The sequence below is a fragment of the Xiphophorus maculatus genome, chromosome 7 (genome assembly GCF_002775205.1).
Source record: "Xiphophorus maculatus strain JP 163 A chromosome 7, X_maculatus-5.0-male, whole genome shotgun sequence".
In the NCBI taxonomy this organism is placed as follows: domain Eukaryota; kingdom Metazoa; phylum Chordata; class Actinopteri; order Cyprinodontiformes; family Poeciliidae; genus Xiphophorus; species Xiphophorus maculatus.
Genome location: NC_036449.1, coordinates 22037749 through 22050874, shown reverse-complemented (window position 1 = coordinate 22050874; position 13126 = coordinate 22037749). Strand labels below are relative to the sequence as shown.

Below are 13126 nucleotides of genomic sequence, written 5' to 3'. Positions count from 1 at the left end.
GTCTTATTTCAGGTGTGCTAAGATATTTTCACTAGCAACTAGACCAAAAATACATGGCAACATTTTGTGTTTTAAGATTAGCAGTCTTCATTGCTTCCTCAAAATCATTCTCCTCCTTTTCCCAAAGGTGACATTTTTTTCCTTTAACAGGTTGGGATCGGTTTATGAGCTTCACAAAACATGATTATTACATCTTTTGAACAAAATATTTTATAATAATGATACTTTAGTCTGAACAGTTCTGCCTATTTTGAGCTCCTTTCAGAACCAACTGCCAAATGTACTAGAGTTCCGCTCGGGTTGCTAGGTGACGGGCTGGACTGATCTGGGGTTGCTAGGGAACGAAATGTGATTTAACAAACAGTAGGAGTTTTGAAACAATTCATTTTCTAGAAACTAAAAGGCAATAAATGATCAAAAAAAACGGTGGGGTGGTTTTCAGGCACTTGGATTGATTTCTTCCAGCTTTTGTTTTCACTCAGCCGTTCCTACAGTATTTACGCTGTCAGGCCTGGGTCACGCATAGCAACAAGAGGAAGCTTTAGATTTGCTCAGATGATGGCAGAAAGCTGCCGGATGTGATTAAGGATTTACTCCTAACACCAGACAAACCGGGGAACCAGGAAACAAAGCATTCCCTTCAGCCTGCAACTGATTCTGATTCTGTTGTTTGCACATCAAGTTCTGGTCCAAATGCTGATCTTCATTTCCTGCTTAGAGGCGGTCACGTGCTGGAAAAACATTTCAGTATAACGTCACTGAACTAAGCCAAATCTCTGCTTCAATAAGTGTTAGAGAGGTTTTAGGGTTAAATATGGCGGGAAAAGCAGAAAACTGAAGGAAGATCAAAACTGACCAAAGGAGGAACAGCTGCCAGGAGGACAGAGAGCAAGAGAGTATCAAAGACACATGGGTATCAGCGGTTTCTTCTTCTTCTCTTTTGAGTCACGTTCACGCTTGGCCAGCCGACGTCTCAAATCGTCTGGGAGTCTTTCGAAGCAGTGTTTGCACACAGGCTTCAAATCCACCTCAACAAATTTATCCCTGACAGAGCAGGGATGATAGAGAGATGAACGGCAGAGAAAGCAGTTCAGGAGGAAAAAGAAGTGTTTGGAGACAGCAGAGAGGACAAAGAGAAATAAGCAACAGGAGAGATGGAAGAAAAGACAACAGACAGATTAGAAATCAGTAAAGATAAGACTGAAAATAATGATTCAAAGCAGCAAAATAAGTCTCAGTGGCAAGACTGACAACTGAAGAGCATGCAAAGAAGAAAACCCCTGGCGTAAATCATGAACTTATATTTATATTAATGTCAAAAAGTACAAATGCAACCAGGGAGGGTCACATCAGGATGGGAAACAGTGCTCCAAAGTCAAATTAAATAAAACAATAATACTGGTTTGAAAGCTCATTCTTCATTTATTGCTACAAATAATAAATAAAACATAGTTATAAATGTACAGAAATATGGTGAAGATTATTGTTAACATAGGTGAATCTGAATAACTTAGAAGAAATGTCATTAAATATATTACAATTAAGAAATTCCATTAAATGAGTGAAAATTATATAGATTACTTACGGAGCATTTAAACATTAAAAGCATTTATTTCTGTTATATTTTGGTGATCATGGCTTATAGTGGAATACTAAATGTTTAGTTTCTTAGACAAATTTGATATTGTATTAAAAAAATCGAAATACTTTTTAAACAAAAACTGCCACTTTAAGGTTTTTTTGTTTAATTTTAAAAGCAAACTGTCTATATTTTTTTCCCATAATTTTGGCTTAATTGCTACTCTGAATAGGTTGTTCTTTTAGCTTGTTTTTGAATCTCTGTAATGCAGTTAATGATTAATCAATTGATAAATTAGTTACTATTTCAATAATTGATTTATCACAATTAATACAATTAATTGTTTCAACCCTGATGGAAATGTATAATTTGTGTGCAATGACACATAAGGGTGTCACTTTTTGAAGCAGATAAAAATGACTTAACTTGATGATAATTTAAATTTATTGAGATGCGGTTTATTTCCTGTTTTGATCATTAATCAGTGATTAACAGTTATATAAACCTCTGAACAAAGAGCATCTGAACGGTTTGTGTGTCGATAAAACGTGTAACTTACTTGAGAGTGAGCTTGGTGTTGCAGGTAGAGCAGGCGAAGCAGTTGACACACCAGGCCTTGTTGAGGGCAGACACCACTGGAAATAAACACAGAGGGCAGATTATAAACACATTCTTCTGATTTACTGCACAAACTATAACTAATTTGATCCAACACATCGATTCAGAATGACAGTGTTAAAGAGAATTTCCTCACCGTCTCCCTCGATGACACGATTGCAGTGATAGCAAACGTCTCCAAAAAGCTAAGAGGCAGAAACAGAAGATTAGCAACGTAGCAAAATGTTTGTTTATTTATTTTGTCATGGTTCACCCAACATGCTGTTTTCATAAAACTTAAAAACAAAAAAGGGTGCTGGATTACAATGCATCTGAAAGAATAAACCCAAGAAATTACAGTAACATTAAACTTCAATTATTGATGATAAAATGGCAGAATCAGATTAGTTTTAATTACAGATTTATTATTGGTTCAATTCTTATGATTATTTTAGAAAGCTATGGCTTAGAAAAGATTGTATCCCAAAACACCCACATGTTAAAAAGTCACTTTTTCAGTTTAAAACGTTCTCAGTTCTTATAATAGGTTTAATTTGACCTGGTTATAGAGCGTTTGTTACCTGGTTATAGAGCGTTTGTTACCTGGTTATAGTGTGTTTGTTACCTGGTTGTTTATAGTTGTTACATGGTTGTTTGTGTTTGTTACCTGGTTATAGTGTGTTTGTTAACTGGTTGTTTATAGTTGTTTCATGGTTGTTTGTGTTTGTTACCTGGTTATAGTGTATATGTTACCTGGTTTAGTATGTTTGTTACCTGGTTGTTTGTGTTTGTTACCTGGTTATAGTGTATATGTTACCTGGTTTAGTATGTTTGTTACCTGGTTGTTTGTGTTTGTTACCTGGTTGTTTGTGTTTGTTACCTGGTTTAGTGTGTTTGTTACCTGGTTGTTTGTGTTTGTTACCTGGTTGTAGTGCGTCTCACAGTAAGCCAGGCCCTTGCGCTCGTAGTGACGGTGACCCAGGAAGGGTTTCTCACACTTAGCACACACAAAATGCTGCAAGCACAACCCAAGGCCAGCACACATGGTTAGTGCATAAGTCAGTCAGTGACATCATCACACTCATCAGTACATTATTATTATGTTACACTATGAGGCCAAAAAACAACAAAGTTCATTCCAGATGTGCTGCTGATGCATCCGCACAGGGACTGGAGAAATATTAATAATAGAAGTTGTAAATTGTTCTTTCAAAATGAGAAAATCACCTACGATTTAAAATATTCTGCTGACTAATAAATTGTGAATAAATAAACTAGGAAAAAGGAAAACTTAACAGTACCTAGGAAGATAGTAAAATAAAAACAACAAAAGCAACAAATACATTAAAAATCTATTTTGTACAAGATATTTATATCTACATTTGCTTTATTTGAAACATTCTCCATATTAGTTTTGATTTACAGTTTTAGTTAAGACCCATAACAGTTTTAAAGTTGTACAATTTATCTATGTGAGCAATACTTTGGTATAAAGAATTTTTTCCTTAGTGACTTATTCGTCAATGGATTATCCCTCTAACAATAAACCTCCAATTAAATCTTTAAAAAGTGCCTAAGTTATAAAAAGTAGACAATATTAGTCAGCTTTTTATTCTTTACAACAAATATGAACCAGTATGTTTTCCTAAAATATAAATGTGAAATAAATCACATGTGACCTTTATGTCACTGCATGTGAGCTCTATAAAGTTGTGCAATGAAAATACAAAAGGACATATTCTGTATTTCTGTATTTATTTTGTATTTAAAAATCACACAGATTTTTAGGTTTCAATTTAATTTAAATTTATAATTTATCTGTAAGTACTTTATTAATATACAGTTGTTTATATTGTTTAAGATATTTTGATATTTACTGGGGCATATGTTTTTACTGCGATGGTTGTAACAAGTAAATTTCCCCACTGTGGGATTAAGAAAGTACTATTCTATTCTATCTACAGTAAACCCTGCATGAAGGCTGGTTAATTTCAGTCAGGCAGGGAGACGGGCAGCATTCAACATTCAAACAGGCGCACAGCCCCTCCCTCACCATGTCAAAGTGTCTCTCACAATAGGCACGGCCGCCTCGTTCGTAAAATGGGTGGCCCTGAAACGGGCGCTCACACACAGTACACACATGATGCTAAACATTGAGGAAAACAGAGAAGCGGACTGTGAATGTGAAAAACTGGGAAAAAGAATTAAGTTGATTAATTTTTCATGACAGACGCTTAAAGCCTTCAGACATAAATCTGTTTTTAATAAGTATTGACTTCGTAGTACAATGTGAATGATTCTCCAACTTCTATATTACTACTAGGGATGCAAACGATTAATCGAGTTATAATTAATTGTCAATTAATTGTTTATTAGATTAAAATGACTTCCAGTTGATTAACTAAAAGCGTTTGCTCAGACCTTCTTTTAGTGTTGTAGTTTGGCCGCCATCCAGCAGAGGGCGCCAGTGGTCATTCTTAAACCTAATTATTAACCATATGGAATTAAAGATGGCAGCTATTCCAAAACAGAAAAGAAAAACAGTCCGGTTTGGGATGCAAAATACAACTTTTGAGGTTTTGTTTTGAAATATAAACACATGACAAGCTCTTTAAGTGTAGTTTTAATTACACGGATTCAGCTGCATGGCGGAGCAAAGATGGCACATTAGGGCCATTGTAGATAGAAACAAAAGAAAGAGGAATAAATTTCAACAAAAACTCAGAAAATTTTAGAATAAGTCTGCATACTTTCTAGAAAAAAGGTGGACATTTCCACAGCTTTTAAAGTAGAAAGTGTTTAACTTTTCAGAAATTTCATTCATCAAGCAAAGTTTTAACTTTCCTGCAAGAGCAACCACAAATTGTACTTCTGTATGAACATCTGTTCATATTTTATACTTTTGATCTTATTTTTCCTTTCAGCAACTTAAGAGATTAGTGTTTTGTTGTATTTTATAAATATGTCCAAGTTTAGTAAAGTGATAGAGCAAAATTTCCTGTTTATTTAGTCACTATTTAATACATCTGACACAAAATAATGTTAAAATTTAATGTTTTCCTCTTCAAACTCAGTACATTATGAAAAATGAAGCCCTTCAGGTTATGGAAAGACGATCAGCTCTTTTCATACAAGACAAAATTGACGCTTATCAATTAATCGTAAGTCGACTGATAAGACCAGTCATCTTTAGATTAACTCGTTAATCGATAATTTGCATCCCTATTTGCTACCTGTTGAATTTTTAGGTGGAATAATTCTTTAAAATTCGCACCTCGACGTGCCACTGCTTGCCCATGGCGTTGACCACGCGGCCCTCGATGGGTCTCCTGCAGGCCCCGCAGATTGGGACGCCCATCTTGTCATGGCAGGGCAGACAATAGAGCTCGCCTTTCAGCTCCCTAGCATCCGCTGTCAGCTCCTTACTGCAGAGATTTCAAACAATTCAGGAGGTTTAATGGTATTAAACCTCAGCTGAACTGACATAGTAATGCAATTTCTATTGCAGAAAAAAAATATTGACATAAATTGTAAGGAATAGTCACATTTAAGTTCAAAGAAGTAGAATATTTACCAAGATTTTCAACTATTTTCTGGTACTTGGGTGCACATTATTTATGCCTACAAAGACAGTTGCCCAACCTTTCCACTAGATGGCAGTATTGAGGTTTTAGTCAATCAATTGAGATTTTCTTCAAAATATATTTTTAGAAAAACGAAGCAAAGATTTATGACACTAACCCTAAAATCTTGGTTAATATCCTCTAAAATTTGTATTTAAATGCTAAAACTTTGACATTTGCCAGCATGCATGAGAAATTTCAATGAAATTCACATTAATTGTCTCTTGCATCCTACAGCCCTCTCACTCATTTTTGCTTGTGACTGTGTGTTTACCCGCAGTTGGTGCAGTTGAAGTGATCTGGGTGATAGGGGTCGTTCTTGAAAAGCAGCGGCTGCTCGTCAATGATGGCGTGACACTTCTGACAGACATATTTTCCCAATCCACGGGCTTTCTCCTTGTTGTGACAGGGGCGACACAGATGCCTACAGACAGAAGAAAAATAGAGGGGCGATTTTGATTAGAAACTCAGTCTCTTGTGGGATCAATAAGGTTGAAAACTTTAATTTCTAAAGGTTATTTGACGTACAGAGCGATATCAGATGAAAGTCAGGGGCCATTTCAAGCAGAACGGTCAGTACTGGATACAAACCAGTAATAAAGTAACAACTTTGTACACCAATGTTTTATACAGTTAATAGCCACTAAAAGTTAATTACACATTAAAGTCATTATAGTTAATGTGGTGGCGGACATTAAGGATTAATTGGACTATTTTTTGGAGCACATAATAGTCTCATCTTAAGCTCATCTAAGATCATCTTAAAACAGTTTCTGTTTATAAAGAGTTGAGCATCCAGAAGGTATAAACAGTATAATATTCAAAGCAATCAGCACCTATTATTAAAAACTACCAATACATTTAGGGGGTGTTTATTCTATAATTAGCTGTAATCTTCCAGCACAGGTTACTTTTTAAAAACAATCTATACATAGTTCCCACACGCATGCGCAATGCACAGCGGACGCATGGCTACTAGACCAACAAAAAGAAAATATATGGACACTTTTGACCAATGTGCAAGAGAAGGATACATGAACAAAATCGCTGCTGTCGGGATCGACCCGTATGAGACAGAGAAGGAAAATATATCAGACGATGTGGACAAGCTGCCGATCTAGTTAACTACTTCGTTATAGCTTTTCTGACCATGGATGAGTTTCGCAGCCTGAAGTTCACGAACGCATACAAACAATGTTTAAACGGATTTGTAAAGGACTTACGAAGTCTTCGTGTGAATAACAAAGTTCTGGTGACAGGCAGAGTATGTATAAAATAGTAACATACACGTAGGCTACACGTACGTGTTAGCTAGCAGCTAAAAGCTACATTAGCTAAGCTAATTTTGCTAGTTCGGCAGTAAGTACTACAGTAAATATGACTGATATTTTTCTTAATATTACACAGAGGTGGAGTACTCACAAACTGTGTTCGAGTCATAGTTGTCATGTACTTATATTATTTGTATAAGTTAAGAACGAGGCGAAAGCTAGCTCTAAGTTTGTGGCTTGTTTATTGTTGTCATAGCAACTCCATGGCAACTGCCAGCAAAGACAAAGTTCACCGTGTGACGTGACATGAGCACTAACTTTATGTCAGTTAAAATAAACTGATTAAATCAATTACTTACTGAACTGAGTACAGGACTGATTTTCAACACCTTTATTCTCTTCCTCACCATATGAATCAAAATGTAAATATCAATAACCATTATTTTAGCAACAGTAGAAAGAATTATAGCTTTTCTGATTTTTTAAAATAAAAAGTTGAATTGTGTTATAAGGTTTAGGTAAATTCTCTTGTTTAAATACAGAGGTATTTTTATGGGAGCATTCACACCCACCAAGCTAAATATACACTAAATATGAGAGTTAGTGACTGAACTAACACTGACCGTCCGGCGTTTTTAACAAATCCAACATCTGCGAGAACGGCCTGGCAAAGGTCACAGCAGAAACACTCGGGGTGCCAGCTGTTGTTCATCGCCTTGATCACACGGCCAATGATGAACTCACCTGAGAGGAGAACAAACGTTTACAGAAACAACAGCAATGAAGCGATTTGGCTCTTAAAATCCAGGTCCGTTCTCATTTGGTTCTGAACAAGGAGAAAGGTTTATGCTCACCACACTGATGGCAACAAGGAGCGAACAGCATCTGGAAGTCATGTTCGCAGTACTTCCTGCCTTCAAACTGTCAAAACAAATATATTACTGGTGTTATAATTCAAAGGTTTCTCACTTTAACTCCGGCATAAAGTGCTGAAGTGTATTTTAAACAGGGAACAAAATGGTTACATTAAATATTTTTAACACATATATATATATATACAGTATATACTATATATATATATATGCATTTTAACATGTTAAAAGTTAATGATGTTCACTCATGATGGCATGCAAATATATAGTCAGATATGGATATAGACAATGTTCGATATACATGGGGTTTAAGCGATATTTAATCACAAAATAGTGATATAAAATACAAATAGTGGGGATAATTACAGAGAAAAAGTGAATAATTTCACAGCAAAACATCTGAACATGAAGAAGGAAATGATTAGTTTGATCTTTGTCATTAGATTAACTGCAGCTGTGGATGTTTCCTGGATGTCATTTTATCTCTGTGTACTTATAGTAACATGAACAGTAAGGGAAGGGAAAACTGATCTTCTTGTCTTTGTTGTGTATTGATTATTGATCAGGTTGTGTGGTTCGCATTAGAGGCCTTGTGTTGTTTGGGGAATCTGAGAAACATCTGGCCTTGTTTCAACATCTGTGCAGAAATAGTTTATTGGAAAAGCAGCTGTTAATAATTCAACACTGTTTAAAGGTTGTGATCACCTTGGTTTACTTCTCAGCCTATCAGGTGAAAACTAAGCATTGGTTTATATTTGCTGCAGAACATTTGTGTGCCAAAGAGTTTTCTACATGTTGTTTTATACTAACTGCACATATTATCATCATATTTTAAATTACGAGAGCAGAGCAACAATATTATGAGAGTAAAGTAACAATAATACCAGAGAAAGTTTTCAAATTACTAGAAATAAGTTGTTTTAATGAAAGCAAAATTTTGATTACCAAATTCTAACCTCAAAATATGGTCAAAATTCCTCATTTCAGTTTATTATAATTATTATAATTTATTATTTATCATTTATTTTGTTATAAAATTACCACTTCAGAGTATTACAATTTTATTCTGGTAATATTATGAGTTTTTTTCTGGTATTATTTCCACTTTGTCATACAACTTCTTTCTTGCATTATTACTACTTTATTCTGGTAATATTGCAACTTTATTCTCATATTATTCTGACTTTATTCTTGTATTACTGCAACTCTTTTTCTTGTATTTTTGTGACTTTATTCCGGTAATATTCTGAGTTTATTCTTGTATTATTTCGACTTACTGGGGAATGACTTTATTCTTGTTATATTCTGAGTTTTTTTTAATGTAATATCATGACTTTATTTGAATGGTTAATTTTTTTCTCTTACCCTGGCATTAATACTCCTTCGTATTACACATTGTAATTAAAACAATCCAAAATATTTCAATAGTAGCCAATGATAACCTACATAAACACAAAAAGCAGTTTCAAAATGATTATTTCATTGATTAAGAAAAAAGGGGTATTCAAGTTTCACATTTTAGTTTATGAAGAGTGACTTTGCAGAGTTTCAGAGTTTATGAAAGCTTAAAAATCATTCAATGTGGAAGAAAACTGGTCCAGTTATTCCAAACACAAAACCAGTAATTGTGTTTAGTGTAAAATAGATTTTTTTCACATGACTTTCTTTACCTTAAAGAGGAAAATCATGTGAAATTCACATTTTGCTTATTTTTATACATCCATTTGGGTTTCTACTGCTTCTAAAAACAACCCAAGTGCTTAAAAAACACTCAGTTGTTAATTGGCAATAAGTTAATGTTTTTTTTGTGTCTGGAAAATGAATCCTTTCAAAAACCTTTAGAATGTAACATCATAAATCAGCAGGCACTGCCAGTTACCTAGCAACCCGAGCAAAGCCCAGCCTGTTACTAGCAACCCAAAAACATTTGGCCGGCTGATTTTGCTCTACAACGGCTGCTGGAAAAGGCAAAGTGTTTGATTGTTGATTTTACCATCCAGAAACCACTTGCTGCATTCTTCTTGGTTGTCCAGGAGGCCCCACTTCTGCTTTTCAAATATGTACAGTTGTATAATTGCACATCTGTTACAGACATTTTCAAATGCGAGTGTAAACGTTGTCTAAACGAGTGTAAAATGTAACAACATGTTTTGTTTACCCCATAGACCTATTGTAACATGTTCAAGGATGAATAATAGGTCACTTTTAAATGAAATGATTTAAAAACTGCTTTTTGTATTTACTTTTATCTGATATTACAATTTGTTGGATGATCTGAAACATTTAAGTGTGACAAAAAAAGCAAAAACATAAATCCATTTAATTTTACAGCTCTATAAAAACACTCATGCAGAGCAGATAGGAAGTGTGCTACACAGCATCTGGTGATTTAGCCTCAGGGAGAGCTTACATCTAAGAGTTATTGCCTCATGCATGTCTTTATTAATTTATCAGGGCATATAAAGTTACCTCATAGAAGAGTCCCTCTGGGAACTGCTGGAAACACTGCGCACAGACGAAGCACTGCTCATGGTAAAGCTCCCCGTTGCTGTTCACTATCTTTTCCGCTGGCGCGAAGCGGCTCTTGCACCGTTCACACATGGCGTTGGCCAGGGCATTGGCCATGTTGCTGAAGACAAACATGAAAAAAAGAAAATCAGGGCAAAATGCACTAAAATCATGCAAAAAGGACATAATTTTAAATAAAAATGAATGATTTATCTCAGTTTATAGGTTCGGTGTAAGTTGATTTAACCCAGGCGTAAAAGTTTGGATAGGACAATAACTTGGGTCACGCCAGGACACATAAAACATTGTTTAAAAAGTTGTTGCCACATTTCCCACAGCATGATAACAGCTGGAAGATTAAACGGAGAGAGACAGGAGAGAGAGAACATGTGATGTAAGAGTTTCCAGGTTTATTTTGGTTCTGGTTCATCAGGGTGGGAGGCTCAGCGAGGAGTAAAACCTGCATGTTGTCCTTCTGGCACAGCAAGAAGCTGCTGCTAATCAAATCTGAGGTATGAGGACAAACATTGGCTTTTAAATTGGATTTAAGATTACATGACAGGGAAGAAACAACATGTGTAGGATTAACGTTGATCAGATAAAATATTTTTATCACAGTAAAATATGTTCGGTAATATATCAACAGGGATGGGTGTAATATTTTCTAACATTTAGAAAAAAAAATCTCAAAATCTGACACACAAGAAACAAGCCCAACAAGTATGAACTTTTATGATTGGAAGTTATGACTCTTTTCAGTCTGTAATAAAACAAGCAGAGTGGATGAAGTAGAATATTAAACTAGAATAAAATAAGTAAGGATTCCAGATCGAAGTCCTGGTATATGCATTTTGTTTTTGCGTATGCATGAACAGGTTTTTCTCTGACATACTGGTTGCTTGTTCTTTTGTTTTTTTTAAAACCTGTTTGAAATAAATAATTAAAAATAGAAATATAAAAACAACTCTGGATGACTGTTGTTCGCTTAAGATTTTTGTTTACATGGCTTTGAATTTACTATCACAATATCACTCTACCCAAGCACGCTACACAAAACATTAGCTTAATTTCATTACGCTAATGTTTTTTAGCTAACATGGACTCAGACTCTATGCCTGTAACATAATTCATGACACTAGTTGTGTAACAACGCTGAATGTTCTAAGGAGGTAAAGAGGTGGTAAAATTATATTTAAAAAAATTTGAAATGCCAAAACAGCAGAGCAGAAAGATCAACAGATCAAACATAGATAAAACAATAACATGAATCAATGATGATCTTGATGAAGCAAATAAAAAAAACTTTGATTTTATTACTGTAAAAAAGAAAAACAGGCCTTGGATTTTCTCAGTGTTGGGGAGGTTTCTGATTGGCCCAACTCTGTTACAAAAGCAAAATGTTAACAATATGGTTCATCGTTCTGAGAAATCTTTGAGATGTAAATGCTAATCCAGATAGGAGGGATTTTTTCTGAGTTTGTGTCTCCCATCTAGATGAAAATTTTTATTTTATCTCATGAAAGAAAACAAGGTTTCTAAAGCACAGGAGTGGTTCTTTTGTTTATTTGTTTTGCATTTGTCTCCATTAGTTTTGACTCCGTTTACTTTAAAATGTGAAAATGTGTGCTGAGAAAAAATTGTATAGAATGTAAAAGAAAACTGAAGCTGCAACTGTTTTGGAAAAACTTTAGCCTAGCAGTGCTTTAGCCATGCTCATCTTCTTCTTTTGAATTTTATCGCATTTAATGACAAACTTATCAAAACCTTACCACTGATGTGAAATCAAAACCTTACCACTGATGTGAAATCAAAACCTTACCACTGATGTGAAATCAAAACTGTTGGAGTTTTTGACTGGAGTCCATCAGGCAATAAAAACTGTTTTTAAAAACATCTGATGATAACATCATAACAGTTACTAATTATCTTCACATCAACAACAGATATTGTGCAATATCATTTATTGGACTGCCTTTGTGCTTTCTCACAGCTCTTTAATGCTAATATGGTTGCCCAAGTAGTTGTTTTGATTACAGCTGCATAATATTAGGAAATTTTGCAACTGCAATGTCAATCATGAGCACAAAGGGCTGTAAAACCTCATTTCTTATAAGTACTTCCATTAAAAAACAAGAGATGACCTTTGATAATGGTGACATTAAATCTAAATACTTGAACGCTTGTAATAAGAATAAAAAATCCAGATAGATGTCCCTGCTCTGCAGTTTAATACCCGATAAACTGGATGTAGGCAGAAATATGAAGCAGGGAGAGATGTTGATATGAAAAACACAGAGAAAGGGGAATTGGAGGAACAATCCTGGCTTTCCTGCTTTCTAAAAGGTCAAAATAGCACAGTGTGTGAAGGCAACACACATAAACACACAAGACCACGGAGGATCATCACAACGTGAAACCATCTGGTAATGTTTACTTAGTTATGCTGACTTTATCTCAAAGAAGTCCAACAGCACAATTCATTTGTTCTCATTTCTGGGTTATGCTCTAAACATCAACATGTAAACAACGGCAGCTTTATGAAGCATTTATATCATACACTTTGTATTAAAATGGTGTTTAGCTGGCATGCTCTGTAAAAATACCACATTGAGGCAAGATGTGTCCAGTCTGCAGCGGGATTATCACATACACATTTTTCTTCTGGCCTGTTTGGAC

General features: G+C 34.9%; 1 protein-coding gene across 7 annotated transcripts in view; it reads right to left on the bottom strand.

The window, feature by feature from the left end:
• LOC102236009 (LIM and senescent cell antigen-like-containing domain protein 1) overlaps positions 1-13126 on the bottom strand; it is a 36585-nt gene that overhangs the window by 2303 nt on the left and 21156 nt on the right. For 4 of the 7 annotated variants that reach the window (XM_023337076.1, XM_023337077.1, XM_023337074.1 and 1 more), the window contains exons 2-10: positions 10412-10571; positions 7925-7991; positions 7694-7814; positions 6074-6223; positions 5451-5601; positions 3099-3191; positions 2334-2382; positions 2139-2214; positions 857-1044 (exon numbers count right to left, since the gene is read on the bottom strand). In XM_023337076.1, the coding sequence (XP_023192844.1) occupies positions 900-1044; positions 2139-2214; positions 2334-2382; positions 3099-3191; positions 5451-5601; positions 6074-6223; positions 7694-7814; positions 7925-7991; positions 10412-10571 (1012 nt within the window). In that variant the 3' untranslated portion in view covers positions 857-899. Of the gene's footprint in view, positions 1-6; positions 732-856; positions 1045-2138; positions 2215-2333; positions 2383-3098; positions 3192-4229; positions 4323-5450; positions 5602-6073; positions 6224-7693; positions 7815-7924; positions 7992-10411; positions 10572-13126 lie in introns of those variants that run through there. The other 3 variants (XM_023337071.1, XM_023337072.1, XM_023337073.1) reach the window with 3 other exon arrangements.